At 50.0% G+C, this 27,812-nt stretch overlaps 1 protein-coding gene across 5 annotated transcripts; it reads left to right on the top strand.

Moving 5' to 3' along the window:
* SPG21 (SPG21 abhydrolase domain containing, maspardin) lies at positions 1-27,752 on the top strand. Of its 5 annotated transcripts, none has more exons than XM_055128805.1 (9): positions 1-140; positions 4,652-4,738; positions 8,239-8,400; positions 16,157-16,237; positions 18,771-18,916; positions 22,064-22,172; positions 22,445-22,552; positions 25,916-26,056; positions 27,152-27,752. In XM_055128805.1, exons 2-9 carry the CDS (start codon positions 4,676-4,678, stop codon positions 27,263-27,265), a joined length of 924 nt encoding a protein of 307 aa, XP_054984780.1. In that variant the 5' UTR covers positions 1-140; positions 4,652-4,675; the 3' UTR covers positions 27,266-27,752. The 5 variants fall into 5 exon arrangements, with proteins under 5 accessions (XP_054984780.1, XP_054984784.1, XP_054984782.1 ...); XM_055128809.1 differs by lacking the exon at positions 1-140 and adding an exon at positions 247-264; XM_055128807.1 differs by lacking the exon at positions 1-140 and adding an exon at positions 307-439.
* The last annotated feature ends 60 nt before the right edge of the window (positions 27,753-27,812 follow it).

Genomic DNA, 27,812 nt, shown 5'->3' with positions numbered 1-27,812 from the left:
GTCGGCCGCGCGCCCGGGCCCGCCGCGCCCCGCTCCCGAGTGCCCCCGCGGCCCCGCGCCCGCTCCGGTCGCCGCCGGCCCGCCCGCCGCCCCTCGCGCGGCCGGGTTCGAGACCAGAGCCTCCTCGGGAGGGGCGGAAGGTAGAGGACGCGGGGTGGGCCGCGGCGGGGGCAGGGGCGGGGCTGTGCGGGGCTGTGCGGGGCGGCCGTGCGTGTGGCCCCGAGCGGCCGGGCCATGTGACCGTGCACGTGACCGCGTGTCCCCGTGAGTGAGCGTGTGTCTCCGAGTGGGGTCGAGAGTGAGTCCAAGGGGACCTGCCGGTGGTCCCGCGTGGGACGGGCGCGGGGGGCCGGGGCGGCAGGCTCCCGGGAGCGTGCGTGTCGTGGGTTTGGGAGGACCCCCGAGGCTGCACGCCACAGTGTCGCTGTCACTGCCGAGGGTGAGCCTTGAGAGAGGGGGCGCACGAGTCTCCCCGGGCTCGTAAGTTGTGCGGTGATGCGGCTGGTTTGCCTCCGTCCACAGTGCTCCAGCTCCTTGTTGGTACTGTGCTTCCAGAGACCCACGAGCCGCTGCCAGTTCCCCAAAACTTTTTTTTCTACATTATTTTGTTCAATATATTTTATTTTATTTGGGGGCCACATCCAGCGGTGCCCAGGGCTGCCTCCTGACTCTGGACTCAGGGGTCACTCCTGCAGGCGCCAGGGACGTATGGGATGTCCGGGATCGAACCCCGCAAGGTGCACGGCAGACGCCCTCCACGCTGCCCGATCGATCCAGCGCGGGAGCTCTGATTGCACATCAGCCCCCAGAGGAGCCGTCGCGGTGGAGTGCGCTGTGGACGGTCATTCCTCCCGGGAGGCTTAAAGTCAGATCCAGAGCAGAAGAGGGACACGCCTCTCCCTGCAGTGATCTATAGAAAGGATGAGGGGGGCCAGAGAGGTGGTGCAGGGGTTGGGCACTTTGCCTCGCCTGTCGCTGACCAGGGTTCAATCCCCAGCACTGCATCCGGGCCTCCCTGAGCACTGCCAGGGGTTCAGAACCTAAAATCAAAACAAAAACTCTTTTCTTGTTTGGCGAGAAAGGATGACTTGCATTGCAAAGCCAGTTGCTTCACTTCGAGGCTCTCCGATTCTAATATTTTGTCGTGCCTCGTATTAATGTCAAAGATTATCCGTATGGAGGTTGGCGACAGATAATTGAGCTACAGCAGCAGAAGCCTCTGACGAGTGAGGCCGGCTTTATGGTTGAAACATTTGTGAAGCAACTTGAAGGACAGGAGAGCAGCCGGCTTTGCACGCAGGAACTCTGGGTTTGCTCCCGAGCACTGTAGGGAGTGACCCAGCTCAGGGATGACCTGCCGCCCCTTTCCCACCAGCTTTCGTAGGTACTTTTGTCTCTGTGAGGAACTGAGTCGGGAGAGAGAAATCGGTGTTGAGCACACGGTCTGTCTTCCTCCTTTCCTATTACTGACCGGTTGGGTCACAATCGCTGGGAACCTTGGCCATCGATTGCAAGTTTCTCTCGTGACCTGGAGGAGTATCAGTTGCCTTTAGGGGACTGAGAAAGGGCTGGGGAAACAGACTTCCTTTCACAGGGTGCCCAGCTGCTTTCCCCGTGCAGCAGTGAGCCTATTTTTCACAGAGAAGTCAGTTGGTCCACTTCGACATTTGCTCCAGACCTTGCCTTTCATGTAGCGCCAGAGCAGCACAAGTGTCCAAGCCACTTGTCTCTGCAAAGAATTCCCGCGCTCGCTGGAATGTCTCCATCCAGCAGGATTTGTTATAAAATGTTGTGCTGCTGGGCTGAGGTAGTTGTAGAGCTTACGGAGGACTGTGGTAAGGAACTTCTTTCTACTTCCTGCTAGGGAAAAAGTGGAGGGGCCTGAAAGTGTGTGCCCCAGCGTGAGGTGGATTTGGGTGGTGGTTTGGTTTGTGTGGTGTATACTTTGCAAATGATTGCAAATGATTGGAAATGGTGACTTTGATCAACTTTACCACAAGTTTGCCAAATCCGGCAGCAGCTTCCTGGCTTTACGTCACTAGGGTGTTTTATATACCTATTGGAATGTTACTTGCTAAAACTAGTTGATGCTATCTATCTCCTCGTGTAGAAAAATTGCCTGTAAAAATGCAAATCTAGAACATGTGGTTTTCTAGTGGTAGAAAGTATTTCAGTTATATGGGAATAATTTAAGTCTGTTCAGGTAAAAAAAATATTCCAGGAGGAGCTATGTGTGCTCATTGCTTTCAATTAAAAATAACTGATTTAGAAAAAAAAAAGTATAAGGTTTAAAATGACTTTTTATTAAGCTTGTTTTTTTTTGTTTTTTTTTTTTGGTTTTTGGGTCACACCCGGTGATGCACAGAGGTTACTCCTGTCTCTTCACTCAGGAATTACCCCTGGTGGTGCTCAGGGGACCATATGGGATGCTGGGATTAGAACCCAGGTCGGCCGCGTGCAAGGCAAACGCCCTACCCGCTGTGCTATCGCTCCAGCCCCTAAGCTTGTTAATATTTAAGAGAAAATGGATGTTCAAAGAATTCTGTATTTCGGTATTAATAACAGTCACGTCTCTGCACACTGATTTTCAGCTGAGACTGAGAGATTATTTTTGTTGTTGTTGTTTGGCGTACGGGTTACTTAAGAGCAATTAGGTTTTTAGCAAACATTTCTAATAACACCGCAGTGTGGAGCAAGTTTAGTTACCATTTCCTTGGAGTTCCAGAAAGTTAGCAGTAACTGTGGGTCCCGCTGGGTTCTTGCGGCCTGGGAGACACATCTAGAGGGCTGAGGAAGAGTGTTGTTTTGTTTCTTCGTTTTTAGGTATTGTTCAGGGCTTACCCTCCTTCTACACTCAGGAATTACTCCTAGTGGCGCTTGGGGGACCACAGGGGATGCTGGGGATCGAACCCAGGTCAGCCATGTGCAAGGCCAGCGCCCTCCCCGTTGTGCTCTCTCTTCAGCCCCAGGGAGAGTGTTTAGTAGGACGAGTCTAGAATCCCCGGCCCTGAAGTCCAAGGCCCGCTCCCAAGGACAGCCCCAAGCCAGCCCGGGAGGGTGCCCCGGAGTCCGCCCTGCATCCAGGCCCACAGGACGTCCCGAGTGGGACTGGCAGGCTCACGCAGAGCAGTCCTGAGTCTTTCCAGCCCGGTGGGTAGAAGTTCCTCCCTTAGCAGTAGAATCCGCAACAGAGAACTGTCATTTCAAGTTCCTGTCATGACAACACGAGGCCTGCGTGAAGCGGGGCAGCCGTGGAGTTGACACGCCCGACAGATCCGTCCCGCCTGAGTCAGTGGGGCCACTGCGCTGGCCTTGGGCACAGTGATTTGTGTAATCTGCACACATGGTGCCCGCCGAGTGCCTCCCCGAGTCTAGGCTCGGTGAAACAGTCAGAGAGAGGAAGATGCGTCGGAAAGGAGCTGTGACTTTTTCCAGTTTGATAAGAGCTAGAAGTGGCCGATCGCAAAACAGAGGCCCACACATCCCCCTCCCCCCCGAAGGCACAAGTTTTGTCAGTTGCTGAGTACAGTGCCTGGGGCCGTATAGTGAGTCCCATGCCTTCACACAGGACCATGCTCACAGACTGAAAAGCAGAGCCAGCAGCCACACCTGTGATTGATCGACCCAAGTCGCCAGTGGCCCAGAGTTGGGCAGCTGCGAGGTGGTCTGTAACATTTGGCCAAACTGTGTTTTAGGGTCCTAATAAAAAGATTGAAAGTGGGGCTGGAGCGATAGCACAGTGGGTAGGAAGTTTGCCTTGCGTGCAGCCGACCCGGGTTCTATTCCCAGCATCCCATATGGTCCCCTGAGCAGCACCAGGGGTAATTCCTGAGTGCAGAGCCAAGAGTAACCCCCCTGTGCATCGCAGGGTGTGACCCAAAAAAGCAAAAAAAAAAAAAAAAAAGATTGAAAGTGGAAAAAAAATTCTGTCAGACAGAATTTAATCTTGATTAGAATAGGTTCTTGAGGCCTGGAAGGATAGTACAGTAGGTAAGGCACCTGCCTTGCACTTGGCCGACCTGGGTTCAATACCAGCACCCCATATTCAGTAAGGTTTTTTTAAAAAAAATAGGTTCTTGAAGTGTGATTCAAGGACAGGTGATGGCATTGTGGTTTGGAATCCTGTAAACAGGGCATCATGGAGTCAGAAAACATTGCCCTGGGCTGGAGCGATAATACAGTGGGCAGGGCATTTCCCTGGCATGCAGCCAACCCGAGTGGGACCCCTGGAACCCTGAGCCCTGCCAGGACAGATCCTGGAGTGCAGAAACAGGCCTGAGTCCTGAGCACTGCCAGATGTGACCCCAAAACCAAAAAGAAAAAGAAAAGAAAGCATTGTCCTGTCTCTGGCCCTCTCTCTGCAGAAGCCATGGACCGTGGGTAAGTCACGTCAGGGTTTGAGAGCAGGTTTCTCTCCAGGAGGAACTTGGCGGGGGTGGGATAAATCCCTCATAGGCCATATGTTCCCCTGCAGTGTGAGGATTTAGCAGATTGCTTTCTGGAATTTAAGTCTGTATACCCATAAGGTAAAAGAACCAATTTCCTTGGCGTTACTCTTTTATGAATATTACTATGACTAGACCAGACTGTATGTTTAGTTCTCATGTAAACCTGAATTCTTGACATGAAACTTCACCTGCTTTTATTTCAGGGTTAACCTCCATTTCACCTAATCATGGGAGAGATTAAAGTCTCTCCTGATTATAACTGGTTTAGAAGTACAGTTCCCCTTAAAAAGGTATGTATGACTTTTCCTACACCTGCTCTTTGCAAAATCCCGTACTGTTCTGTGTGTAATCTAGATGTCATGCCTTAGTGTGGGTGTGTAAAAGCTACTGCCTGTGTCAGGACTTTGGGGCACCGAGCTTAAAAGTCTCCCTCTCCCTGTCACCAGTGTCATGGGCTTTTGAGAAGCATTCGAGGTCAAAGTGAGCTGAATGATACTCATTTTACCTTTGCTTTGCATTTCTGAGCAAGAAGGAATGTCTGACCTGCTCTCTATAGATCAGTGGCATGTATGGAGCAATAGTCGCTGTGAAATAAGTGCCCAGAGCTGTCCAACAGTGTTTATCTGTGCCTCAGATTAAAGTTCTACCCTGGGTCACGTGACTCATCGCTGTAGTCATCTGGGAACCTGATCTCTCTGGATTGTCTACAGTAATCCTAGATGACTGAGGCTCTTCCGGTTAGCCTAGAGTCTCGGTGTTTACTCAGAAGTATAAGTGTACAGTGGTTTAAGGCGTTTACTGTTAGGAACTGGAGAGGTAGTGCCGCAGACTCAGGCCCTGGAATCCCATCTAGTCCCCGAACTCCACCAGGCTCACGTGATCTCTGTGTGCTGAGCTTGGAGTAAGCCCTGAGCTGGGCTACCTGCCCTCTGGGGAAAAAATCAAATTAACTTTACAACTAATGGGGCTGGAGTGATAGCATAGCGGGGAGGGCGTTTGCCTTGCATGCCGCCGACCCGGGTTCAAATCCCAGCATCCCATATGGTCCCCTGAGCACCGCCAGGAGTAATTCCTGAGTGCAGAGCCAGGAGTAACCCCTGTGCATTGCCAGGTGTGACCCAAAAACCAAAAAAAAAAAAAAAAAAAAAACTTTACAACTAATTTGGCTGCTTACCCAAAATCACCCCGCTTTATTTCTTGCTACCCAGGAAGCTGTAACCCTGTGCTGGTACCTGGGACCCCATGCCTGCCCACCCCCTCACCTAACCCATGTGAGATTCCCCGATGCATTTGCTCTTGTGGCAAGTGGGTGAGCAAACCCCAACACCCCCATTTATTTACAGATTCAGAGAGGTGATTAAGGGGAGCAGTTTCATCCGTGTCCGTGGTCTCATCAGCTTGAGCTACCGAGTCATCATAAGTTTGCCAAAGTTTGCTGGGTTTTAATTGTTTGTTTGTTTTTGCAGTGGGGGGTACATCCGTTGGTGCTCAGGGGCTACTCTGAACTCTGTATTTATAGGACCTCCTGGCAGTGCTTAGTTATAGGAAGCACCCTGGTAAATTTTTTCCTTTTCTCTTTTGATCCACACTCAGCAGTGCTCAGAGGAATCACGTGGTATGGGAATTAAACCCGGGCTCCCAATTCACGAAGCATAAGCACCAGCTCATTGAGCTATCTCTCTGGGCCAATGTTGGATTTTAAATGATCAGACATTTAGTGTGTCTCCTAAAGAAACTCCAACAAAATTGTCACCGTGGAAGTGGGACTAGTGAGATAGGATAGCATTTAGGGGCACTTGCCTTGCACACAGCTGGCACAGTGCCCACAGCACGTGCGGTCCCCTGAGTCCCACCATGAGTAAGCCCTGAGCACTGCCAGGTGTGGCCGGAAACAAACAAAAAAATGGAAATGGTAAGCAAGTTTTAACTATTCAGAAAATATCATTTTGGTTACTCTGGGATTTTATAAGATTAAGGTTTACTGTATGAACTATGAAAGGTCATTATGAGATTTTGGAGGGGAGATCATATTCATAACCAAAAAGAAGCAGGAAATGCAAAACTGTGAGTAGCAAAATATGAAGGGCAATACAAGAGCACGCATAGCTTGGGGAAGTGGAGAGGAAATTGGTAGGCCCTGCAGCACTCCTGTACTAGAATCCCAGCGACATCTGTGTCCTGGTGCCTCCCTCAGTGACACCAGCAGGTACTCTCAGAAAATAGCACCTGGAGGCCTTGAACATTTTTTAGGGGGGGGTCACACCCGGCAATGCTCAGGAGTCACTCCTGGCTCTACAAAATCAGAAATTACTCCTGGCGGTGCTCAGGGGACCATATGGGATGCTGGAATTGAACCTGGGTCCCCAGCGTGCAAGGCAAACGCCCTACCCGCTGTACTATCGCTCCAGCCCCGGCCTTGAACTTTTTAATGTATAAGTAGGACAAGTACTGATTTGCGTTGACCAAAGGCTACCCAAGGCCCAGGAGATAGTATGGCCAGTAGCATACTTGCCTTGCACATCACCTTGCAGATTGACCCAGGTTCGAATCCCCCACACTGCATATGGAGCCCTGAGCACATTTCATAAATGAATTACATAAGTTCAAGCAGTTAATGTACTTCCTGATATCACCACAAGTCCACAGAAACTACAATGAACCTGTCACAGAGTGAGATAAGACAGACTGACACTGAACCCCGAGAGCTGACTCCACACTGAGCCGGGCTGCAGGCCGGCTTACTCATGCTCGTCTCCTCCCCCTCCTTCGGTGACCCAGCAAAGCCCATGTTCTCTCATGCAGTCCTCCACCCGTGACTGAGCGGTTTGGGACAGTGGCATCTGCATCTGCGTCTGGCCTCAGTCTCCCCCTTGGTATCTGTCAAGTTTTGAAGCATCACCTGAGTGGTACCGTCTGCTCAGTTTCTTCTGAGAGCTTCAAGTCCTGACTCCTCCTCCTTCCATTCTGATCCTGCTGTCTCAGCCAGCCATACACACACACAAACACACACACACATGCACCAGCATACATACACACACATGCACACATGTACAAGTCCATACACACACACAGGTAAGAAATATTCATGCATAGATGTACCCAGGTGCACACATGTACAAATACATATACATACAGGGGCTAGAGAAATAGCACAGCGGGTAGGGCGTTTGTTTTGCACGCGGCTGACCCAGGTTCGATTCCCAGCATCCCATATGGTCCCCTGAGCACTGCCAGGGGGTAATTTCAGAGTGCAGAGCCAGGAGTAACCCCTATGCATCGCCGGGTGTGACCCAAAAAGCAAAAAAAAAAAAACAAACAAAAATATATACACATACACTGATCCACATACCCAGATATAGATAAATGCATATTACAAATACACAAATGCATACATACACATGTAGATACTGTACACAGACATTCACATACACTCACACAGATGTGCACATACACATGCACACACATAGATACACGCACATAGTCATGGAAGAAGGAAGGTGCCAGACAGAGACCAAATCTGGCTAAGGACAAACAAAACAAACGTCATCTACTGATGAATGAGGAGGAAACATTTCAGCTCATAACAAGGCATTCTTTGATAGAAAGTGGCTCTGTGGAGTGTTTTCTCAGCACTGAAGAAAGAGTCAAGCAGTTCATCATCATGCACACTGGTCTGTGTTGACCCAGGCAGGCGGTGTGACGCGAATTGCCAGTGGAATCACGGTGTAAAGCAGTGTTGTGAAGCCAGATCTAAATGCTGTCCCTTTCTTCCCCTAAACCTTTACCCCAGATTATTGTGGACGACGATGACAGTAAGATATGGTCACTCTACGACGCAGGCCCCAGAAACATCCGGTGCCCACTCATATTCCTGCCTCCAGTCAGCGGAACCGCAGATGTGTTCTTCCGGCAGATTCTGACGTTGACCGGATGGGGTTACCGGGTCATTGCTGTAAGTACAGCCGAGTCAGCGGCCGGGCCCCAGCCCACGGCTTGTGTTTCTGTGCTTCTGAATGACTGCGCTGGGGCATAGAAACTTCCAGCCTTTCACTGAAGTTAGAAGTTTCCCTTTTAAAAATCTTAAAAACTAATAACGAGGGGCTGGAGAGATAGTACAGTGGATAGTACACCTGCCCTGCACGCAGCCAACCTGGGTTTGATCCCCATGTGGTCCCCCAGGCTCTCCAGGACTGATTCCTGAGACCCTCTACATCTGGCCCCCAGACAAAAACAAAAATGGGAGATGAGGGGTGGGAGATAGTGCAGTGCTGAGGGGTCAGGCTGCACATGCTCCCTGCCTCGGGTCTCATTCCTGGTGCCATTTGGTCTTACAGGTACTGCCGGGGGTGGGGCCCGGGCATGCCCGATCCTTGCAGCTCTTGTGCTGAACCAACGACCTGGTTGGCCGAAAATTGTCATGGGGTCCCCAGACCTCCTGAGCACCACTTGGGAACTCCCTCCCCCAGAAGTGCAAATGTGAGTGGAAGCCTTTTGAGGAAGGCGGCGTGTGAGCATAGCACAGTGCCCGAGTAGTGTGCCTCTGAGGAAGGCGGCGTGTGAGCGTAGCGCGGTGCCCGAGTGTGCCTCTGCATTTTCGTGCTTCTCCCCTGGGACGTAGCTCATAGGCAGGAAGCTCCGTCCCTGTTGGCAGCTGCAAGGCCACCCCGGTCAGCAGCAGCGGGGAGACGCTCAGCCACCTCGTTTCTGCAGCCCTACTTCTGAGGCAATGAGGGGGATCCCAGCACACAGGGGGCCCCCTCATGCCCAGGGACTGAAGCTGCCGCCTGTGGAAACCCCTTACCTGGAGGTAAGGGCAAGCCCCGAGACCCTTAGTGTTTGGCCAAGGAGGGTTTATTTTTCCTTTTTTTGTTTATTTCTGATTTTTACTTTATCACTGAGTTTCTCAAAATTCAGTGTGCCGTGGCCTTTCTTGCATCTCCTGTAGAAGGAAGGTGTCATTGGGGACAGCACCACACTCATGAGTGACTTTCCTGCCTTGGTCTCCTCATGTCCCTAGAAATTTGGTTTCTTTGGCCTTGGAGCTGGCAGCTGTTTGGGGGGCCTAGAATATGGACGTGGAAATGCTAGTCTCCGTCAGAGCAGAGTACTCCGTATATTCCTTATTTTATTGTCTGTCTCAAGGACAGATCTCTTACCGGCAAGCCCGGGCCACATAAGCCAAATCCAACTCCTCTTCCTCCTGATGCCCTCTTTCTTGGGGACTCATTGCCGACACTTCCTGTTGCCTCCCCCAACTCTTTCTTCTGTGGAATCCCTCAAAAGATGAGGCTGGAGAGAGAGCATAGCGGGTAAGGCGCTTGCCTTGCAACCATCGGGCCCTGGCTTGGTCCTTGACAACACATACGGCTCCCCGAGCATTGCTAGGAGTATTTTCTGAGCACAGAGTCAGGAGCACACCTGAGCATCTCCAGGTGTGGCTGAAAAACAGACTAACAGAAAAACAAAACAGATTCCTGGGAGGGCTCATTGAGCCTCTGTTCTAGGTTTTCGGTAACCTCTGTTCACCTCCAGAGGCCAGAAGAGCAGGTGGAAGCAGCTCTCAGCCCAGACCTCTCCCCGCCTTGGGAATGGCCTTGTCTCGCCAGGGCCACAGATGATCAGCCGGGGAGGGAACGCAGCTCCGGGAGCGCCCACCTGCCTGTGGGATGGTCCCTGCCACACCATACAGGCTCTCCTGAGCACCACGGCCACGTGTGTCTGAGTGCCACACTGCAGCGTGCCACCACGTGTATTAGCTTCACAGCTAGGTGTGGGTCTCCCGGTCATTGCAGCAGTGACAGAAACAAAGGGGGCGGGAGTTTGACCAGGTACCTCAACCTGTGGAGAAGTTTCAAACCTGACGGGTATTTCCTGGTAACCGAGCAGCTAAGAGGCACAATTCTTTTTACCAGTTAAGTTTGATTCTAGACTCACAGGCAGCTGTGAGGAAGGACTTCAGGAGACAACCCTTTGACACTTAGTACGACTCCCCTCCATGGCAACGTTTTGCAAAACTTTAGTGACAAAAGACAGCCACAACCCACATGTTTCTGTAGTTCCCAGTTTGACTTGGAGTCAGTTCTGTGTACTGAGTTGCATCTAATTTCATCACCTCTCTAGAGCTTACTTTTTTCCCCCCTTTGGTGCAGGAGGCATACCTGGCTTCGCCCGTGCTCAGGGGGACCCTGTGCTTCTTGCTCAGGAGTCACTCCTGGAAGTGTTCAAGGGACCCTACGTGGTGCCGGGCATCGAGAGGTCAGCTGCATGCAGTGCAGTCTCCTTCCGACAGCCTAGGAAGCTTCTTAGAACTTAAACTGTGGGTCTCAGCTCTGTCATGTAACTGGATATGGGGGTCATGACAAATTTACTTTGAAAGAAACTCGAATTGTTATGGGATACTTGATTTGTATGCTTATTTCATATACCTACAGACCCCAGATTGCATAAAAATTTCTCTGGTGAAAACAGTCACGAGGGGCTGGAGCAATAACACAGCGGGTAGGGCATTTGCCTTGCACGTGGCCGACCCGGCTTCGATTCCCAGCATCCCATATGGTCCCCTGAGCACCGCCAGGAGTAATTCTTGAGTGCAGAGCCAGGAGTAACCCCTGTGCGTCGCCAGGTGTGACCCAGAAAGAAAAAAAAGAAAAGAAAGAAAACAGTCATGAATGGAAAATGTTTTAAGCGGGGGGAGTTATGTTTTGGCACCTTACCCAGAGGTGCTCTGGGGTATCCATGCTGTGCTGGGTGTGGAACCTGGGCCTCCTACATGCAAAGCCTGTGCTTGAGCCCCTTGAACTCTCTTTCTAAGACCTGGCACAGTATTTTTAAATTAAAGGCTTCCTAGGGCTGGAGTGATAGTACAGCAAGTAGGGTGCTTGCCTTGCATGCAACTGACCTGATTTGATTCCCAGCATCCCATATGATTCCCTGAGCATGGCTGGGTGTGACCCCAAAACAAAATAAAACCAAAAAAGAAAAAAATGCTAAAGGCCTTATAAAAGTGCACGTCCTATCTATTAGCTGACACAGATTCCCTGATTTCCTGGTTAGGAACCTGTCTCCACCCTGTCTCAGAATTGGGAAATGGTTTCCACAAATGGAACTTTAAGATTCAAAGTAACATATTGGGGGCCAGGATAGTGGTTCCCGGGGTCTGCAGGGGTTGTTTGCATGTTGGTGCCTGGAAGTCAGTGCCTGACGTTGCCGAGCGGAGGCTTCCCCCAGACAGTGGTACTACAGCAAACTTGAAAGCCCCTCTACATTTCAGGTCCAGTCCGATGTTTGTAATAGCAGAATGAATCTAAGCGCTTCCGATAAACCTATTGGGTGGCTGTGTTGTCTTAAGAGTGGGCCTGGGGCTGGAGCGATAGCACAGTGGGTAGGGCGTTTGCCTTGCACACGGCCGACCCGGGTTCGATTCCCAGCATCCCATAGGGTCCCCTGAGCACCGCCAGGAGTAATTCCTGAGTGCAGAGCCAGGAGTAACCCCTGTGCTGTGTAAAAACACAAAAAAAGAAAAAGGAAAGGGCAAAGGCGACACCACACCGGGGAGGTTGAAGGCACGTGAAGGAAGGAACAGAGCCAGGCTGGTTGGTCTTAATCGCAGTTTATTCCATTCCCGTTTCCATTCTCCTCTGATTCTCCTCCTGCTTCTTCCTCTCCCATCCTACTTCATTCTCTCTCTCTTCTGGGTCTGCCCTGGAACTCGCCAGCACTCGCCCCCAGCCCCCTCTCACAGCCACCTTAAATCCCCCCTCCCCCCCATCCTCCAGGGGCGGGGCTTATGCATAGGTGTGGTTACAATCAATAGGGGGTAAAGTTCTATCCCTCAGGGGGTGCTTTCACTAGGACAGAATCTCTTTCAGCAGGATATCCTCCCAAGAGCAGAATCCCCTGGGTGTGTTTCCCCTCTCTTTGTCCAACTAACATATAAGTATTCATATTATAAATCATTTTGTATGGACATAGCAAGAGACGCATTAAGCTTATAGAATTGCTCTCCCCGGGTAACCTCGATCTCAGACTATAGTGCTCAGGCCAGATTAGTCTTTCCTCGCCCTAGCAGGGCCCTAGTCTCGTGTTGCTTTTGGATCATGACATGACATGCCCATGACCAAGCTCTCAACATATAGTTAAGCATTAGGCACTTTGGCCAGGCCCTTCTCGATGCCAGGGTAGCACACAACTCACCGCTTGCCCTGGGTCCGTCCCGTCCCTCGTCGGGACCCTGCTTTTGGGGGTGCTAGGAAGCAAGGGCAGCTGAGGCTTAAGTCCAGAAAGCAGATGCCCGGGAGTGAATAATATTTGAAGCCAATTAAATCCCATGTTACCAAAGCATATTAACAACTGTCTTTCTTTGTCCATACAAAAAGGATATTGTTTTAAAGTAAACTATTCAAAAGACATAGAGAGGAGAAAGACAGTATTAACTTACATTACAAGTACACTGTCCTAGCAAGGTCTGACCTTACAAATTAAGAGTTTGATTAGAGGAAGAGCAGATAAACTGGTAGAAGTGGTTACAGATAAACAAAGGAATGGGAGTGACTCGGGAGCACTTTGATGGGCATGACTGATATACCTAAGCTCCTAGTGGCAAGGGGAGCAGGACAAACCAATGATATCCAACACTGCATCACTGGGTGTGACCCAAAAAGCCAAAAAAAAAAAAAAAAAACTTAGCACAGCCACTCACTGGAGACGCACTATGGGTGATCAGGACCTGTCTTTTTGTTATTGTTGTTTTGTTTTGGAGTCACACCAAAATGCTCAAGGGTTCCTCCTGGCTCTGCAGTCAGGACTTGCTCCTGGCGGTGCTCAAGGATGGGGGGTGATGATATGCACGGCAAGTGTACGGTCTCGCCCTCCAGCCCCAGCTCAGGGCCTGTCTTATACCCACAGGATTCTCAGAGAAAGAAATTATTAATTCAGTCTTTTTTTTTTTTTTTGGTTGGGACAGGGTCAGGGTGAGCACACTTGGAGGTAACCCCCAGCCCTGTACGCCATCCTCCCAGCCCTAGGAGGGATACTTTGGTGACAGGCCTGAGTCCCCAGAGACAAATGAGTGGCCCATGCTTATTTCTCCTTATTTCAACACTGATGCCCAGGCTGTTGTAGGATCAAGCATCCCGCTTTTGGGGTCACAAATACAGACAGAAAATCTGATAGAGGGGCCAGAAAGGTAATACAGAGGTTGGTGTGTGGGCCTTGCATGCCCTTGACCCAGCTGTTGATCCCAGCCCCACACGGTCCCTAGCCCTCAGGACTGCCCCAAGCCTGGGTTATCCCCAGCACTGCAGGCGCCAAGCAGCACCGTCTCCCCAGCCCCACGTGTGGAACCATTGTTCCAAATCACCCAGAAGGGCCCCTGGGCCTCTCGCGCCATCTTGGGAAGGTGAAAAAAATCAGAATGACCGAGTCAATTTAAAGGAGAGAAACAGGGCTGGAGCGAGAGCACAGCGGGTAGGGCGTTTGCCTTGCATGCGGCCAACCCGGGTTCGATCCCCAGCATCCCATATGGTCCCCTGAGCACTGCCAGGAGTAATTCCTGAGTGCAGAGCCAGGAGTAACCCCTGTGCATTGCCAGGTGTGACCCGAAAAGCAAAACAAAATAAATAAATAAAAAATAAAGGAGAGAAACAGGGCTGGAGCGAGAGCACAGCGGGTAGGGCATTTGCCTTGCACACGGCCACCCCAGGTTCGATTCCCATCATCCCATATGGTCCCCTGAGCACCGCCAGGGGTAATTCCTGAGTGCATGAGTCAGGAGTAAGCCCTGTGCATCGCCGGCTGTGACCCACAAAGCTAAAAAAAAAAAAAATCACGAAATCCCATTGATCGTCGAGTTGCTCGAGCAGGCTCAGTAACCTCTCCATTCGTCCTATCCCTGAGATTTTAGAAGCCTCTCTCTACTCGGCCTTCCCAACGATGCTGCATTGGAGGCTCTTTCAGGTTCAGGGGAATGAGATTCAGTTGGTTGCTGGCTTTGGCCTATGGATACACCATGGGAAGCTTGTGAGGCTGTCCTATGTGGACAGGAAGCTCTCAGTAGCTTGCTAGTTTCTCCCAGAGGGAAAAGTAGGTCATAAGATATATAAGGTTAAAAAAAAAAACAACAATATTTTTGAATACCCCTTTAAAAATGGTAGTGAAGGGAGGATCTTGGGGCCAGAGAGACTGGACCATACAGTAGGTAGGGAGTTTGCCTTGCATGTGGCCAACCCAGATTCGATCTCCAGCACCCCATATGGTCCCCTGAGCACCGCCAGCACCTGCACTCTCCTGAGTGCAGAGCCAGGAGTAATCCCTGAGCACTGTCAGGTGTGACCCAAAAATAAGAGAGTTGCTGGGAGGGAAGAAGAGAATCTCTCATTAGAATGAATTGGCGGAAGGGGGTCGCTAATTTGAACGGTACCCAGTGTTGCTCAGGGCTTACTCCTTTTTTTTTTGGGGGGGTCACACTCAGCATCACACAGGAATTACTCCTGGTGGTGCCCGGGGGACCATATGGGATGCTGGAAATCAAATCCAGGTCGGCCGCACAAGGCAAACGCCCTACCCAATGTGCTATCGCTCCAGCCCCTCAGGGCTTACTCCTGGCTCAGAGATCGCTCCTGGTAGTGCTTAGTGGGAGACCCTGTGCAGTCCTGGGGGCCAAACAGGGATCAGCTGCGAGCGAAGAAAGCATTCCCCTCGTGTACTGTCTCTCCAGCTCCACCTTAGGACAGATGTTATTTCTAGTTCTCTTAAGCCATTAACTCTGGGTGGAATTGGATTTTTTTTTTATTTTATTTCATAAGGTTGTTCACATTAATTGATTACATTCAATATTTCAACACCAATCCCACCACCATTACGCCTTCCCACTATTATTTTAAATTTTCCCACCATCACTCAAGCCTGCCTGCCACTGGCAGACGCTAGATAAATTATTTCCTGTTTCTTGTTATGAATATCATGAGATACTACGCAGCCATGAAAGCAGCCCGCGCTCCTAGAATTCTAAGGTTGTAAATGACTGGGGTCTGGAGATATCTCTGCAGCAAGCTAATCCATTCCAAGATTCATTTGTGAGTCTCTGGAACCCAGAGGCAGTTCGTGGGCGTGACAGCCAGGACCCGGAAGGGGTGGGGAGACAAGGAGAGATTGCCCGTCCCTGCCGCCTTGTGGCCTGGAGTCTTCAGTCCCCGGTCCCACGTACCTGGACTTTTCTTTTGGAAGTTTGTGGCTGCCAGGGGTTCATTTGGAGTAGGCGGAGAGAGAACACCTGCTCCATCTGAGATTTCCCTGGTGAAACCGGCCCGGCATGGGTCTGCAGAGATCTCCGGCAAGTCGCTGTCTTCTGGGATTCCTCCCTGAGTCCTGGAATTGGATTAAAGGGACCTATTTTCTTAGTTTGTTTCTGCTCTGTTCATCCTTGATCGCAAACTGTCTTAACTGTTTTGAAGGGGAAATGGCATGAATTAACAATTAAATTGTTCGTATGAGAACTGCTGGAGTGTGCTTTTTTAATTCTTTTTCAAGTGGTCTGTTATGCAAAATGTGGATTTAGGAGACAATAAGGAGTTTATTTTTACATAATTTTTAATAAAAAGCACAGCTTGAGAAATTGAGAACTACTATTATGTGAATCATAAATATTTCTGGTATATGAGTTACATTTTATCTTTAATTTTTTTTAATGAATTCTAAAATTGAAATTTCAGTTGCAGTATCCAGTTTATTGGGACCATCTTGAATTCTGTGATGGATTCAGAAAACTTTTAGACCATTTGCAGTTGGATAAAGTGAGTACCCTGAAACTAATTTCTTGCATTTCTTCCCCCACCTTTCTCTTTCTCTTTGTCTCTCTGTCTCTGTCTCTGTCTCTCCCCCCTCCCTCCCTCTCATCCTCCCTCCCTCCCCCTATTTCTTCCCTTCTCCCGCCCCCATCAGGCGTCAAACTGAGGGCTGGTCATGCAAGGCAAGTGCTCTACCTCTGAGCTTTCTTATTTCCAGCTTCCTATTTCCAGCTTTCTTATATTTTATTTATTTATTTAGCCACATCCAGTGGTTCTCAGTGGCTGTTTCTGCTATTTCTGCTCTATGCTCAGGAGCGACCCCTGGTGGTACTTAGGGGACCGTGTGTGGAACCAGGGATTGGAACTGGGGTTGTCAGGATACAAGGCAAGTGCCTTAATCCCTGTCCTCTCGGGCCACCCATTGACTTCACTGCAACAGTTACATTAGAAAGCTCTTGGGCCATTTTGCTTTAATAATGTCTTGTGTGAGATACAGTCATACCCCTCACAATTTAGCCTTATAAAGTATATAATTTGATGATTTCTGATGTATTCTCAGTTACATACCATCATCACGTGGTGGAGTCAACTGTAGAAACTTTTTTTTTTTTTTTTGCTTTTTGGGTCATACCTGGTGATGCACAGGGGTCACTCCTGGCTCACGAACTCAGGAACTACTCCTGGAGGTGTGCAGGGGACCATATGGGATGCTGGGAATCAAACCCGGGTCAGCCGCGTACAAGGCAAATGCCCTACCCACTGTGCTATCGCTCCAGCCCCATGTAGAAACTTTTTGAAGACCAAAACGATAGTACAGAGAGTAGGGCGCTTGTCTTGCATGTAGCTGACCTGCATTTGGTCCCCAACACCCCATATGGTTCCCCGACACTGCCAGGAGTGATTCCTGAGCTCAGAGCTGGGAGTAAGCCCTGAGCACCACTGGGTGTAGCCCCCAAACCAAATAATAATAATAGCACTGCACTGTAGCACTGCCCTCCCATTGTTCATCGATTTGCTCGAGCAGGCACCAGTAACGTCTCCATTGTGAGACTTGTTACTGGTTTTGGCATATTGACTATGCCACGGGTAGCTTGCCAGGCTCTGCCGTGCGGGCGGGATACTCTCAGCACCTTGCCGAGCTCTCCGAGAGTGGCAGAGGAATCGAACCCGGGTCGGCCGCGTGCAAGGCAAATGCCTTACCTGCTGTGCTATCGCTCCAGCCCCTAAAATTAATTTTTTAAAGAAACTTTTCTGAGGGTATGATGCCAGGGTGGCATTTGCCTCACCCAGGCAAGGCAACTGCTTTATTGCTGAGCTACATCCCTGGCCAATTTTAGAACATTTTTCACTCCTGAGAGAAACTATATTAGGAGTTATTCCTCCCAGTGTCTCTCTTCCCTCACCCAGGTAACCTAATCCACTTTCTGTCTCTGGGGTAGCCCTCGGGTGACCAGCTTCTGTCACAGAGTGTTTACAAGCCTCATCTGGGATCAGCACTTCATTTTCTTCTATTGATAAGCAGTAACCTGCTATATGATCATCTGTCCATCACTTATACCTGTCTGGATTGTTTCTACTGTCCGGCTGTTAGGAATAATGCTGACAATAAACCCTCCTGTTCAAGTCTTTATGTGACTCACTTGGGTAGATACCTGGTAGCGAAAGGAGTGGATCAGAGTTTCTTAAACATTAAGGTTTTTTTTTTTAATAAAATATGAATCTCATTTAAAATTTATTTTTGTTTTTTTGTTGTTGTTTTATTGTTTTGGGTTTTTTTTTGTTTTTTTGGGTTTTTTGGGTTTTTTTTGCTTTTTGGGTCACACTCGGTGATGCACAGGGGTTACTCCTGGCTCTGCACTCAGGAATTACTCCTGGCGGTGCTCAGGGGACCATATGGGATGCTGGGAATCGAACCCGGGTCGGCCACGTGTGAAGCGAACGCCCTACCCGCTGTGCTATCGCTCCAGCTGCTAAAATTTATTTTTAATTAAATAATTTTTAATTTGGGACCACACCTGGCAGTGCTCAGGGATCACTCCTGGCAGTGCTTGGGGGACCATGTGGTGCTGGGGCTTGAACTCTGATCAGCAGTACAAGTCAACCATCCTCCCTGCTGTGCCCCTGAGTCATATTTTTTAACTTGTGCAGTTGTTCTACTTGACAGGGCAGCTGAGCTGCATTCAAGTGTGGGTTTTTCACATTTCTAACTGTAGTAGATAAAGTTCAGCTTAACTAGTGTCTAGTGGTGACACGATACTCTGAGTTTGCTCAAAAAACAACACTTGTGATAATTCATTTTTTTTCTTTTTTTGGGTCACACCCAGCGATACTATACTCAGGGGTTACTCCTGGCTCTGCACTCAGGAGTTACTCCTGGCGGTGCTTGGGGCACCATATGGGATGCCGGGGATCAAACCTAGATCGACCACATAGGAGGCAGACGCCCTGCCTGCCGTACTATCGTCCAGCCCTGTGGTGATTAATTATTAAACAAGGAATGATCATTGCTTCAGCACCTCTTACATTTGTTTGCAATTAGGTTCATCTTTTTGGGGCATCTTTGGGAGGCTTTTTGGCCCAGAAATTTGCTGAATATACTCACAAATCTCCCAGAGTCCATTCCCTCATCCTGTGCAACTCTTTCAGTGATACCTCCATCTTCAACCAGACCTGGACTGCGAACAGGTGAGACCAGAGGCATCCAGCCACCGTCTTTAACAGTTTTGCTTCACGGGGTTTGAGAATGTTGATTTGGGGTTTTGTGTGCAGTAGAGAGGGGGAGGTCTGCTCCGCTGTGTCTTCCATCCTACCCTGTCATTTAAAGTGAGAAACAGGGGCTGGAGCAATAGCACAGCAGGTAGGGTGTTTGCCTCACAAGCGGCCGACCCGGGTTCGATTCCCAGCATCCCATATGGTCCCCTGAGCACCGCCAGGAGTAATTCCTGAGTGCATGAGCCAGGAGTAACCCCTGTTCATCGTCGGGTGTGACCCAAAAAGCAAAAAAAAAAAAAAATTAAATTAAATTAAAAAATAAAATAAAGTGAGAAACAGAGGCCAGGGTGAGGGCTCAGCAGGTAGAAAGGCTAGCCTTGCACAAGGCCAACCTGGGTTCCATCCTTGGCATCCCCTGATCACCGCTAGGAATGAGGCAGTCTCGCTTCTTGCAATCAAAACAACGTTCCAGACCAGGAAACATGATCATTGAGCCTTAATGCATCATGTGGACTTAAACTGTTTGTAGCCGACATGTCTGAAAGATTTCTGTGTAAATGCCGGTCTCCTGAGATAGTATCAGAAACATCTAAAAAACACTTAGGGGCTGGAGTGATAGCACAGCAGGTAGGGCGTTTGCCTTTCACACAGCAAACCTGGGTTTGTTTCCCAGCATCCCATATGGTTCCCCGAGCACTGCCAGGAGTAATTCCTGAGTGCAGAGCCAGGAATAACCCCTGAGTAATAATCGCAGGTGTGACCCAAAAAGCAAAAAAAAAAAAAAAAAAAAACAAAAAAAAACAAACCCAAAAACCATTAAAAAAACATGTAAATATTAAAAATCAGAAACATTCAAAAACATTTAAAAATTGGCTGGAACAGTATCACAGTGGGGAGGGTGTTTGCCTTGCATGTAGCCAACCTGAATTCTGTCCCCGGTACCCCACATGGTCCCCTGAGCACTGCCAGGAGTACACACACACACACACACACACACACACACATACATAATGAATAGTGAATTTAAGATCATTTAATTATAAAGATTAATACACAAATCTGCTGTGTTTTAATTTCATTCTTTAATTTTAATTTTTTTTTAACTTTTATTAGAACACTATGATTTAGAAAGTTATAGTTGGTTTTTTGTTTTTTGTTTTTTTTTTTTTCGTTTTTTGGGTTACACCCGGCGATGCACAGGCATTACTCCTGGCTCTGCACTCAGGAATTACCCCTGGCGGTGCTCAAGGGACCATAGGGGATGCTGGGAATCGAACCCGGGTTGGCCGCGTGCAAGGCAAACGCCCAACCCGCTGTGCTATCACTCCAGCCCCTACAGTTGGTTTTTAGATAGTATAATGTTTGAGCACCAATCCCCCACCAGCATCTTCCCTCACCAGGGTTCAGGGTCCCCCTGGACAGGCCCATTGTGAAGTTTGGTCACTGGAGTTTGGGTCTTGTTTGCAGTGTCACAGCGGGGTTTGCGTATCTGCTCTCCCACCCACGTCCTCACACCCCTGGGCCTTCGTTCCCTGTGTCTAACTCAGTCTGTCTCGTCTTCCCCTCAACTGCACGCCTATGTGCTGCCAACAATTTAATTAGTTTATTTATTTGGGTCTTTTGGCCACACGCAGTGGCTCTTGGGGCTTACTCCTGGCTCCGCTCCGGGACCAGTGTGGGGACCATCTTTCTTGACCCTTTGTTTCTGTTTGAGTTTTGGTCTTTTGGTTTTGGTTTTGGGACCACACCGAGCCGTTCTCTGGGCTTCCTCCTGCACTCAGCTGATGGCCATGTGCTCTGCCCTGGAGCTGCTTCCTGAATCTGAGAGTGCACAGAAGAGGGGCGGGAGGCAGAGACGAGGGCCACCACTCACGAGGCCACGCTTGGCCTTTAGAGAAGGTTGATGGGACCAGAGCGATAACACTGTGGGGAGGGCATTTGCCTTCCACGAGATTGACCTGAATTCAATATCTGTCATTCCACATTGTCCTCTGAGCACCGCCTTGAGCACTGCCAGGGGTGGCCTCAAAACAAAAAGACTGTTGTTTCCTTTAAAAATAAAAAGGAGAGGGGGCTGGAGTGATAGCACAGCGGGTAGGGCATTTGCCTTGCACGCGGCCGACCCGGGTTCAATTCCCAGCATCCCATAGGGTCCCCTGAGCACGGCCAGGGGTAATTCCTGAGTGTAGAGCCAGGAATGACCACTGAGTGTCGCTGGGTGTGACCCAAAAAGCAAATAAATAAATAAATAAATAAATAAAATAATAAAAATAAAAAGAAGAGAAAGTTGGAGCTGAGAGGCAGTACAATGAGGAGGGCACTTCCCTGCACAGGGCTGACCCAGGTTCAAACTCCAGCATCCCATATGGTCCCCTGACCCCGCCAGGAGTAAGCCCTGAGCACTCCTTGGGTGTGGCCCAAGAAGCCAAAAAAAGGAGGAGGAGAAGGAGGAGGAGTTGTTGTGGGGAATGAGAACTAGAAAAGTAGAGCCCAAGAGAGCTCAGCAGGTGAGCAGTGCTCAGAGCTCTCTGCTGACTCTGTGCTCAGGGATCACTCCTGGTAGAGTTTGAGGGACCATATGGGATGCCAGAATGAACCTGGGTCAGCCACGTGCAAGATAAGCCCCCTACCCACTGTACTATCTCTCTGGCCCCCCATGAAGGTTCATTCTTTTGTTTTGGAGCCAGGCGGTGCTCAGGGGCCTGTATGGGGTACCGGAGATTGAACCCAGGTGGCCATATGCAAGGCAAACACCTTACCCTCTGTACTGTCTCCGGCCCCGAAGGCTGATTTCTTCAGTGTTTATTTTCCAAGGGAAATTGTTTAACAGTTGGAAATAAGTTCTAATTAGAAGGGGGGAAATCTTGGCATTATCAAAATATCAAATATAGTGTAAAGTTGTTCCTAATGCTCAAATAAAAGTTAAATCGTGTTGATTCTTAGCATTTTGGGATATACAGGAAAATTAGGTACTTCAGAACTAGCTTTCTGAAGGAAGAATGGAGGTCTTTTCATATCAAGTGCCCAAGTCCTGAGATAATGAAACTTCACTGTTGGATGAACGAACTGCCTTTCATATGTAGTATTGGACATGTAACTGATCACTTCTTTTTTCCACAGCTTTTGGCTCATGCCATCATTTATGCTTAAAAAAATAGTTCTTGGAAACTTTTCATCTGGCCCCGTGGACCCCATGATGGCTAATGCCATTGACTTCATGGTGGACAGGGTAAGTGTGGGTCGTGGCTTTGGGCCAGGGATGCGTGTGCTGGGAGTGTCCCTCTCTGCCCGCTGCGGGTGTGTTCGAGGCACTGGTCAGCGGTGTCCCGCATTCACTTGAGTGTATCCCGACAGATAAATGCCTGGTACGGGCCTGGCTTCCCCAGAGAGCCCCTGTGCATTGCCAGGTGTGACCCCCCCAAAAAAAAAAAAAATCTGTGGGCTGAATGTCAGTGTGCAAACCCAAATCAATTTTGATACTTTGCCTGTCTCTTCTTGCAGTTGGAAAGTTTAGGTCAGAGTGAACTAGCATCAAGACTTACCCTGAATTGTCAGAATTCATACGTGGAGCCTCATAAAATTCGGGACATTCCCGTCACCATCATGGATGTAAGCTTTCCCTTTTTTTGTTTGGTCGGTGTCGTGTTGTGTTGTGGGTTTGTTTTTATTTTTGTTTTTGTTTTCATAAAGGGGGACTCCCAGCTGGGTCTGTCTTGGCCAGCTGCACCCTGGCCCGAGGAGGCCATGCTGCTCAGCCTGCCCTAAGCCGGGGACCAGCCTGGCCTGTCCACCTGCAAGGAAAGTGCCTTAACCCCTGTAGTATCTCTCCAGCCTATTTGAACTCCCGTTTGTTTGTTTGGAAGCCACATTTTGCTCAGAGCTTGCTCCTGACTCTGCTCAGGTGGGAGTCAGGGGGCCTTACTGTGCCAGGGATCAGACCCAGGTCAGGTGTGCAAGGCAAGTGCCTTGGCCACTGTACTACCGCTCCAGCCCACTGATTTTTTAAATATATTTGTCAAGATCCTGTTATCATTATTTTAGAATTTCTCGGTGTGTTTCTTCAAATGCTACCTTGGATTTTATTTTATTATTTTATTTATTTATTTATTTATTGTTTTTGCTTTTTGGGTCACTCCTGGCTCTGCACTTAGGAATCACCCCTGGCGGTGCTCAGGGGACCATATGGGATGCTGGGAATCGAACCTGGGTCGGCCACGTGCAAGGCAAACGCCCTACCCACTGTGCTATTGCTCCAGCCCTGGATTTTATTTTTTAGCATCCCTTTGCTCTCCCCGCTCTTCTCAGTTTTATTTTATTTATTTTGCTTTTGTTTTGGGGCCACCCCTGGCAATGCTCATGCGTTACTCCTGGCTCTGCATTCAGGAATCACTTCTAGCGGGGGACCGTGTGGGGTGCTGGGGATTGAACCTGGGTCAGCTGCTCTCAAGGCAAACATCCTACCCGCTGTACTCTGGGCTGCAGCCCCATTTTCTCAATTTTTTTTTTTTTGCTTTTTTTGGGTCACACCCAGCGATGCTCAGGGGTTACTCCTGGCTTTGCACTCAGGAGTTACTCCTGGCGGTGCTTGGGGGACCATATGGGATGCCGGGGATCGAACCCGGGTCGGCCGCGTGCAAGGCAAACGCCCTACCCGCTGTGCTATCGCTCCGGCCCCCATTTTCTCAATTTTAAAATAATTTTTCTTGTTTATCAATAATTTTTCCTGTCAGGAATGACACCACTGAAATCAAAATAAATACAGTCCTTACCCTATGGTGTCGTCTTTTTCTTGTTCTTACATTATATAGCACCAAGAATGACAGAGAATCATGAATTCCATAAAGTCCTGGGCCGGAGCTGTAGTATAAGGCTTAAGGCATTTGCCTTGAGTGGGCCCAACCCAGGTTTGATTCCCAGCACCCGTATGGTCCCTTGAGCTCCACCAGGAGTGATCCCTGAGTGCAGGGTCAAGGGTCATCCCTGAGCACTGCTGGGGGTGGCATACCCAAAAATATCAAAAATTTTAAAAATGATAAAATTTGGAGGTGGACAGAGAGGAAAGCAAAGTGGTTACCAGGCACCATATCCTCAGGCTCACATTAGACTACTTGGCCTGTTGGCTGGGCGTCTCCAGGGATAGGCCCAACTGCTGCTTGGGAGACCAGAAACAGAGAGTGCTTTGTGTGTGTGTGTGTGTGTGTGTGTGTGTGTGTGTGTGTGTGTGTGTGTGTGTGTGTGTGTGTAAGAGAGAGAGACAGACGGTGAGGGAGAGAGAGAGCCAGAGAGAGAGAGGGAGGGAGGGAGGGTGGAAGGGAGGGATGGGGAGAGAAAGAGGAAGAGAGGGGTGATGTGCACGCATACGCACAATATGGGATGCTGGGTGCTGGGACTGAGCCCAGTCCTCTGCATGCAGGCAAATGCCCCACCCACTGTACTATCACTCCAGCCCCCACATTAACTTTTTAATTGATTTTTCATTGCCTTGTTGAACTTCAGGGGTTCAGCATCACTCCTCCACAAAGTTGTAGCCATCCCGTCACCACAAAGCTCTCCCCGTGTACACTTTCCCCTTCCTTCTGGTAGCCGTTAGCCTTCAAATCCAGGAGTGAGTTTTCTTGCTTTATCCTATTTGTTTGTTTTGATTATTTGTATGGGTGAAACGATCTGGAACTTGTGTTTTGCTTCCATATTTCACTTACAGTCACTGAAGTCCTTCCATTGTGTTCCAGAAGGCACAAACATATGTTTTTTTGGTGGGCTGGAGGTCACACCCAGCAGTGCTCAGTCCTGGCTCTGTGCTCTGGGATCACTCCTGGCCAGGCTCAGGGAACCAGATAGAGTGCTGGGGACTTAACCCAGGTCAGCCACATGCAAGGCAAGTGCCCTACCCCTTGTATTATATTTCTGGCTTCCCAGAAGGCATGATCTTACCTTTATAAATAGCTGCGTAGTGGGTCAATCACAGCTTTGTCTGACGGGCATTTAGACTGTGTCCCTGTCTTGACTGTTGCAATAATACTCAATAGGCTGCTGAGTCAGCACTTCATGGCCTTCGAATCAGTTCATTGGAGTTTTCAATAATGGTTGTTCACGGTAAATGCTATTAACTGATTTAGTTAACTAAGTCAAACAGTATATTTAAGAAGAAATCCTTAAACATAGTTAAGAAAAAACCCACATTAGAATTTTCTCCAAAGAAAAATGAGTTATTTGAGGCCGCACCGATCGTACAGCCTATAGGGTGCTTTCCTTGCATGTAGCACCCAGATTCAATCCTTATGGTCCCCTGATCCCTGTCAGGAGTGATTCCGATGTGTAGAGCCAGGAGTAAGCCCTGAGCACTGCCATGTATGGCCTAAAAATAAAGAAGAGGAAGAAAGGAAAAAGAAAATTTTAGATATTTGGCAAACACACACACACACACACACACACACACACACACACACACACACACACCTGGGGGCCAGAGAGAAAGTGCAAGTGTTAGGACTCTTGCCTTGCAAGTGACCAATCCCAGTTTTCATCCCTGGCACCAAATTATCCCCTGAGCACTGCCAGGAGTGGCTCAAACCCCCACCTCAGCCCCTCCCCCCATTTTTTAAAAAAACCTATAGCTAATGGGGCTGGAGCCATAGCACGGCGGGTAGGGTGTTTGCCTTGCATGCGGCCAACCCAAGTTCGATTCCCAGCATCCCATATAGTCCCCTGAGCACCGCCAGGAGGAATTCCTGAGTGCAGAGCCAGGAGTAACCCCTGTGCATCGCCGGGTGTGACCCAAAAAAAAAAACAACAAACAAAAAAACCCCTATAGCTAATGTCATAAGTTGGCATTGGAGCTGAGCAGTAAGTACACAGGGGTTCAGTGACAACCCTTCACTAGAACGGTGGCTTTGGGGGGACGCTGGGCCTGTTGTGAAAGGATCCTGTGAGAGTGGCAGGAGGCTTCCGCCTTGCCTCGCGTGTTCTCCACAGGTGTTTGACCAGAGCGCGCTGTCCACGGAAGCCAAGGAGGAGATGTACAAGCTGTACCCCAACGCACGGAGGGCGCACCTGAAGACGGGGGGCAACTTCCCGTACCTGTGCAGGAGCGCAGAGGTGAACCTGTACGTGCAGGTGAGTTCGAGCTCGGGGCCTGCAGACCCTGTAAGGCACCGTGGGGAGGTGGGGTGGGGGGGGGAGGACGCCTGTGGGATTGGAAACAAATTGTTGTATTGGTTGTTATGGTAGAGTCAGAGAGTAAGAAAGCTGCAGAGTTTTCTGTCCAAGTGAAACACTGGCTTGATTGTTGACTGTGATTGTTTCTGGGGCTGGAGTGACAGGACACAGGCACCCCTTGCATAAGGCAAACCTGGGTTCGAGCCTTGCCACCCCATGTGGTTCCCCAAGCACTGCCAGGATGATCCCTGAGCTCAGAGCCAGGAGTAAGGCCCGAGCACAGCCCGGTGTAACCCCAAAATCCCACCCAAAGATTAAAAAGCAAAAAACACAGTGATCGTATTTGGAGACTTCAGATTCATTGGAGACACCCCAGAACTGCACAGCAGCAGCCACGGCCCAGCTCTGGGAAGGGACCTTGACCCCTGTCACACACACACACACACACACACACACACACACACACACACACACACACACACACACACACACACACAGAGTCTTTTTTGTGTCTTGTTTTCTCACTGGCAGTGCTGTAGGCCCGCCTTCCTGCAGTACTGGGGTCTTGCAGTGCCCTGACTCACACCCCAGCCTCCCCCCCCCCCCCCCCCCCCCCCGCAAAGCAGAGCTTGTGTGCCAGCCCTTCAGGACCTCTCCCCGCCCCCAGGCACAGCCTCCTGATCCTCCGGGTCATGAATATTGGGAAAAGGGGCGAGAAACAATTGCCTTGGCCTTGGCAAGAAGTCCCTAGAGCACCCTGTCCCTGTCCCACCCCTGACCCCATCAGGAGCTGTGGCTGTGGGTCTAAGCACCCTGGATTAGCGATGGTCACATGTGCGGGTGTGAAGGCAGCCGAGGCCAGGGGGACCTTGAGTCCCACAGCAGGGGGACGGGCAGATGGCGAGGGACAGGGCGAGTTCTTCCCCCTGCCCCGGGGCGTCTGCAGGGGCACGAGCAAGGTGACTGGCCTGTTTTCTAAGTCTTTCTCTGGTGTCTGTCACTCCGTGGCTTCCGAGGCATGACATCTGTCCCCGTGCTGCCGCCTTTCTGCAGATACACTTACTTCAATTCCACGGAACCAAATACGCGGCCATCGACCCGTCGATGGTGAGCGCCGAGGAGCTGGAGGTGCAGAAAGGCAGCCCGAGTGGCACCGAGGAGCAGTAGCCCAGGACGGGCCTGACGCGTGCCGGCGTGATCTCGCACCCTGCGGCCTCAGGGCCCGGCCCCGACACAGAGGCTAGCAGTGTCTCAGCGACAGGCAGCAGCTCTTCCGGGTCGGGGGACCTGCCGCCTCCTGGTCTTTTTTAGCTTTTGACTCTGAAGAGGTACTGTTGGGATTCCCGTTTTAAGAATCGCATCAATTTTGCTACCAAAGTCTTCGCCACTCTGTCCTGAAGTGAATGTGGATGTCCCCCGTTTTCCTGTCACCGCCATCGTTGTCATTGTCTTCCTGTCTGGCAGTGTCACTTGCTGGCAGTGCTACACATCGTGGCCATGTCCATGCGCTCCTGGCGGTACCATCAGACTGCCAGGGCCGCCCCTGCTGTCCCATAGGTCAGCTACTTCTCATGTCCTGCCAAGCAAGTGCTCTCCCGGCGACTGTTGTCTCCCAACCATTCTGCTCATTTGGAATAAATACTCAGTTTCAGCAGCTGGCTTTCGTGATGATTCTGCACTCCTCCTGGCTGGGCAGCAGCAGGCGCGGGACCTG

Source organism: Sorex araneus, chromosome 2 (genome assembly GCF_027595985.1).
Source record: "Sorex araneus isolate mSorAra2 chromosome 2, mSorAra2.pri, whole genome shotgun sequence".
NCBI lineage: Eukaryota > Metazoa > Chordata > Mammalia > Eulipotyphla > Soricidae > Sorex > Sorex araneus.
This window is presented reverse-complemented; position numbering and strand designations above follow the sequence as displayed.